The sequence below is a fragment of the Convolutriloba macropyga genome, chromosome 6 (genome assembly GCF_964194025.1).
Source record: "Convolutriloba macropyga chromosome 6, txConMacr16.3, whole genome shotgun sequence".
NCBI lineage: Eukaryota > Metazoa > Xenacoelomorpha > Acoela > Convolutidae > Convolutriloba > Convolutriloba macropyga.
In genome coordinates, this window is record NC_134473.1 from 14407469 (window position 1) to 14414166 (window position 6698).

Genomic DNA, 6698 nt, shown 5'->3' on the forward strand with positions numbered 1-6698 from the left:
AAGAGATCGTAAAGTTCGAAATCAGCAATTGAAAGTAAACTGGCAAAACCGTTGTAAAAAGGTTGAAGAAATTGGGATTCTCTGTGGAGTCAAACCGTGGGGAATTTGTGAGCAGAAGACGATATCGTTGCTATATCTGAGCATTGGTACAGAGGGACGGCGGATTTTCAAGAGTAAATACCCTCATTTTCAGATAGAGAAACAACCTTTTAAAGACTTCTGGCGGGCAATGGAGGACTCATTCACAAAGGTTCGTATTATAACTTACGATCGCTTCGTTTTCTACTCGTGTAAGCAGCAAAAAGGAGAGTCGGTGGAAAGTTTCGATGGTCGTCTCATAGAATTGGCGGAAAATTGCAATCTTGGAAGTGAAGAAACTACGCTGATTCGTTATGCATTCATTTTAAATATGCTTGATCACGAGACTCAGAAAGAATTGTTGAAGGAAACAGTAGAACCACCAAAAGCATTGGAGATAGCCATACAAATGGAAATGGGTGCGCAGAATCAGCAGAAAATAAACCAAAACATGATGTCAGGTACTACTTCTGTGAATTTCATTAATAGTAACCCAGTACGCAATCGCAACGCGAATGGATCTTCAACAAAACGAGACTTCACACGCTACCCAACTGTCCCTCAAAATTATCAATATACGAGAGTTTGTACGAATTGTGGTCTCCGTTGGAGTCACAATCATAAGCAGATTTGTCCCGCGAATGGTAAGAAATGCAATAATTGTGGTATTATGGGTCATTTCGCCAGAAAATGCCGCAAACCGAAAAAGTCGCAGAATCCGATACAGAAAACTCAAAAATCAAATGTAAACCAAATCGATCAATCGCCGGAAAAAAGTGATGATGAAGAATCCGTCAACTATATAACAAGCTATCAACAATTGTATGAACAGGTGTACGATTCAAACTATGATAGTGATTCAGATGACTATGTAGCGGCGATTTCTTCTGATTCAGTTCATCAATTGGAACCACTGAATGTGGAAGTGCAAATGAGGGAAATAAGAACATCTGCTATGATTGACTCTGGAGGTGCCGTCAGCATCATAACAAAAAGTTTAGCGAAAAAAATCATCCGATCCACAAAATCAGCCAAATGTACAGATACAACAGAAAAAAGGAATTTGAAAACTTTCTCAAACGAACCAATCAAAGTCATTGTGCACTTGGAAACCACAGTAATCTACAATCAATGGAAAGACACATCAGCAATGCTGACTGTGGTGGACGATGGGCACAAAAATATCATCGGAAGAGATCTGTTCACTACATTGGGACTTGCAGTTGTTCAACAACAACCAGAAGCTGACGAAGATACAATTCCGGGCCGTTCCTACCTGACAGAAGAACAGTGGGCGGATACGGCTCTATGTTCTGACACGGAGATTGAGCGGGTCATTTGCGCCGCAAGTACCCTTGCCAGAACTGAGCAAGAGAAACGAAACGCCGGAGAAGAACGTTTCATTAGTTCAGACGCCGTTTGCCGCCCAATCCCTTGCTCGGAACGTAGCGTGCAGGTGAAGTTGGCTCGCAAGCTACACGATAACCAACGTCAAAAGAAGAACCTGGATGGCCTATATGAGGTGCTAGCACCAGGAAGCACTGTGTGCAAAGTAAGCCCCACGACGAGTGTGATAAAAGAACCACACAAACAAGAAGTACGGGTTAGGAACTCGGCTATCGCTAAATTTGGGACACGGGCTGAAAGAGAAACGGAACTCACACAATATATAGAGCGACGTCCGAAAAAGATCAACGAAAAAAGCCTCGAACAAAAAATCCAGAAACACAAGCGAGATCTTATTCGGAAAAACACTGGTGACAAAAAGATTAAACGTAATAGGAGACAAACGGATGATGTGAGTGTTGTTTCATCAGGACGGTCATGCATCTCTACAGCCAGTAATATTGCAAGATCGTTAAAAATGAGAATTCCCAAGAGAAATCCGAAACACGGCGAGGCATTCCTGAATCGACCCGATTTAACGCAAATACTTAGATTTAGTCCAATCGCACCGCAATTGGCTACATCAAATACGGCAGGACCATCTGGGGCGCAAATAGCCTCATCAGTGCAACCAAAGCCTACACCCATTTTGCGAAAAACTTCAAAGCGCCAACTCACAATTAGCGACACATCAGATTCCGATACTTCTTCAATTCGGAAAAGCAAGCGAACCTTGAAGAAAAAGACCCAGAAGTCACAAACGATTATCGAAAAAGTTCGAAGCACAGAAGGCTACACCGATAATCAGGACATTGGAGTTGCGAGAGATTCTAATGAATGGGTTGAGGAACCCCAAAATCTACCACGGGAGATGACTGTTCTCCAGGCAGAAAATGCAGAAAACAGCGATAGTGAATAAACTTGAATAAAGCAAAACTTTCATAAACTTTTATTTTATCTATTATTTAATATTTTATTACTTAGTAACCGGTGAATATTTATTAATTTTCTGATTTTAATTAGTAATTTATTTTTCTCTCCAAGAGGGGGAAATGTCATACGGCAATGGATACCCTTCATGTATCCATATCCGTATTTCATTTTATTTAGTTGTTGTAAATTCCATTTGAAGGGCAAATGCCATTTAAGTTCAGTTGATGTACACTTCCTCCCATTTTAGCAGTTTTTGTCTGTTCACTCTGTCTGTAAAGGAAATACATTCGTTCACGATATAAACAAATCCAAGAGTTGCCTCCGTTATGCGTGATTAAACTTTGAACAAACTTTCTTTCTTAAATTGTATCATTCTTATTCTTCATTCTCCAATTTGCAGCGCTAACGCTCAGTCTAATTTAATTCTTGCAAACGCTTCTCATTTGAGCTCAGTAGTTTCGACTAGAGTCAATGGCACCGCGATTGCTCATTCTAGAAAAGAACCATTTTAACGTAACGACTAAACTTGCCATTCGCGGCGCAAGTGCCTATCTCAACTTGTACGAGAGCATTTGCAATTCAATTGACTATACTCTTTATGTATGAGTATAACACAACCTAAAAAAACAAATGGATTGTTGCAAACAGATTTAAGAAATCTGGATTTTGTAAGATAAATAAGCTGTTGACAGTATATTATATACGCATAATTGTTTGGTTAAATGGAACTAGATTTTAAGCTCTTACCATCGTCATTTCATTAGTCATCAGTGCAGTTGTTCGATATTTTTAAAGCACAATAGATACTAAAATATGGTCAATTTTCTTTGTCCACATCTTAGTATTAAAATTTTAAATAAAAAGTTTATATCACTTTTTGGTCGAGCTAAAGTCCAGTTTGAAAAATTAAAGCTAACTACTAACTAAACTCCAGCTATTAACTTCAGTCGAGCTAGACTCTTTTCAATGCTTATTTGGTTCCGGCATGGTCTTTTCCTTCAGTCGAGTGTGGTAATTCCAGAGGTCGAGGTTTAGGAATGACTCGGTAATGCGAGTTCAAATTTTATCTCGTAATCCGATTAAGGTTGTCTGCAAAAGCATTGCCGGTGTGTAATGAGCCAAAAATTGTTAAAAGTTTACCTATAGGCGTTTAAAGCGCTGAAAAAAATGCCAGCACTTGTCAACGTATTTTTAAAAAAGAAAATTCAACACTTTATTAAAAAGCGCTTTTAATTCATTTCCTCGTTATTTTTGAAAAAAATCATAAATATTTGCCAGAACAATCTATATGTAAAAACATTATTCTAACACATTGTTTTTTAAGTTTGCAGTTAATTTCAACAAAATAGGCGTTGAATGTGGTGAAATTTGATACCGCACAGAAACCTGCTTCGTTTGGAAGCGGAAATTCCGAAGAAGTGGAAGCAAGGTAGATTTTAAAAAAAGTTTTTCAACGACCACGATTTTTTGATAATAAACAGTCACATTCCAGGGAGGCTATAAAACAAAACAAGCCTAGAAGAATTTGAATTGTTGCTGCATAAGTTATGAAAAAGATCGTTATATCCTTGTTGCAAGTTTTCGTTTTTTTTTTGGAATTTTGGTTTAGTAAGCTAATATTTCAAGAAACAGACTAAGTATATTGTCAGATGAATGGTATTGTCAGAAGTCTTCTTCATAATGTCTGTTCACAATAAGTGATTGATGAAAAAAATTTCTAATTCTCCGATATTATAAAAAAGCAGAAGTATTTTTCGATTTTACCTAGCGAAGGTTGGCTTTGAATCTGTTGTTAAAATGTTATAGCAAGCTAAACTGTAGTTAAACAAAAAGCTGGCAGATGGTATTTTTCCAGATCTTGATATCTATGGTTGATCCCAATTTTGAACAACTGTGGCTTATTTTTAGGACCCAGTTAAGTTGCGCTTCTAAGGTAACCGTTAGGTTTTTATCAATTCAATTGTGCTCAAATTTACAGTTTGATCTGAAACTTTTAGTGGTTAATCACAAAAGAAATAATCAATTCCAGTAGTTTTTTTGGAAGAAAGCTTTTTATATTGCTTTGGCATTTAGTACCTTACACCATTTTAGATTGCAAATTTTTACCTTCCGATTGACATCAGAATTACTATCTTTATTCACGCACAGATAAGTCAGTTCTACTTTTTCTTCATTTTTTACTTAATAGACTGTGGAACTTGTCGTTGATCACTCTTTTTCTGGAAAGCAACGTTGGTCAGGATTAGAAGTCAGAAAAAGAGAATCATCAGCGGATTGAATGATTTCTCACGTAATGATCAACACCGTTCGAAAGTTACTTTTTGCATTGCACCGTTCAAAAAAGTTGATTTCGACTGGTGAATGATTTATTCAATAATATTTAACGTGTTCAGTCTTATACGATGATTGATTGAGTTGAGTCGAACACTTCAGATGGATCAAGAAACAATGTTTTCTTGACTAACGCGAGTTCGGGAACGTTGTCAATTTTTTTTCTTCATACCATGAACAATCTTTTTTTTTGTTTTGCAAAATTGCTGGATGATAGGAATCGGAACACTATTTCCCAACAACAATTACCGAGACTCCATGTTTGCGTATCCATTTAATAGTAAGGCTTTATTTTTTGACTTATTGAGCTAACTCAAGAGTGCAATGCATGGGTGTTTTAAGAGCTTTTTGAGTGATGTTGATTTTTTCCACGGTCAGCTATATGGTTGCCTAGTTACCATAAACTCCATATATGGCTTGGATATGGTTGCCAAGAAAGGTTTATGGTGGTCAATCCGGGAAATGAGAATGAGGCCAAGCCCCGAGGTGAAACGAATTCTAAAAAGCAGAAGTCTTATGAACTGAAATACAAAAGTGCGTGACAAAATTGTCCAATAACCTAACCATCAAATAACTCATCAACTCAAAAAACTCATTTTAGTCCTCATATTAAGGTCAAATATGTTAAAATATGAGTAAGCGGCAAATTGACATTGAAGTTACGTGAATTTGCAAATTAGTATGTACAAAAAGCTCCGTGATAATAGCTTGCCCCGTAATTGGCCCTGCTAATAAAAGGTACACGTGACGTACCAGAGAGTCTGAGTCCATTTTTTGACTGTTGAAAGTAGTAACAACCGAGAAGGCACTAGTGTGATTGGCCGCACAACATACTCTATAACCAAATATGGCAGCGTCCTCCATCCCCATTTGAGTGTAGAATGCAGATCGGTTGTCAAACACCCTGCATGTGTGGTCAGTTGCCACCTCATAGTTACCTATACACATAGTACTAACTCAGTTTAACAGTTGATATTGGATTTGTATCTTGATCTTTAACTCCTATAAATGAAAAATTGTTCGCAGCTTTTCAAAATTTTGGTTTATTATATCCTTATTGGCATCTTTTATTAGTTTTTCCGCCATATTGAGGTGTAACACTGATCATGTTCACAACTTTCTTAACAATCTTCTAAGAGCATTAAAACACATTGTCCTGCATATCCTAGGACTCCTATCCTTCAACATTCTTGCAAGAACCTTGAGGGTTGAACTTTATATAATCCTCCTATGAAAATTCTGAAAAAGAACAAATCATATGAGTTGATGTGGTTACTGAGAATCATATATGATATAGAATGAGTCACTGCTAAGAACTTTATATGGCAGTTAATTATATATTACAACACAGAAAATTTGAGCAAAATGATTATATATTTCTACCAGACTCAGTCAGAATCCCACAAGATAACCACAGCAGTTCTCAACTAGGGTTATCATAAGAACCCACCAAGCTTTGGAATTCTGGACTTTCAAATATAATTCAAAACCTAGTTTGAAAATGTGATTTTATGATGGAGGTCAATTCAAAACTGTAACTACATTGAAAATTGTGCTTAATGCGCAAAACTTGCACAACAAGGCGGCTTTATGAACAACAGTGACAAAAGCAACGATTACAATTAAATCATTTTCCAGAGTCTCCTAATCAAATGCCAAAGAAACGACTTAAAAATTTCTCAGGTGTAACGTTATCGGCAAAAGCTAGTTTCCAATTTGTTTTCTAATATCAATTAGTCGTGCAAGAACTTCATTTTTTCAAAACAAAATTAGGTTGTATCAGACAAACTAAAAGATCGTTAGGTTGATTCTGTGTCAACACCAGTATACTGAGAATAAAAATTGGGACCATTCTTGGTTGCCACGCCACAATCTTATAATTGAGCGCAATCCTGTGTTTTCCACTGAGCCAATTGGTCCACAAGGAGAGAGTCTTAATTGCTCACAAAAGGATCTTTTGATTCAAGTTA

The 6698-nt window shown here is 37.0% G+C and overlaps 1 protein-coding gene across 1 annotated transcript in view; it reads right to left on the bottom strand.

Moving 5' to 3' along the window:
- LOC142341239 (uncharacterized) overlaps window positions 1–6698 on the bottom strand; it is a 59078-nt gene that overhangs the window by 17956 nt on the left and 34424 nt on the right. The window contains exon 7 of the mRNA XM_075392159.1: window positions 5482–5666. Coding sequence (XP_075248274.1) covers window positions 5482–5666 — 185 coding nt within the window. The remainder of the gene's footprint in view (window positions 1–5481; window positions 5667–6698) is intronic.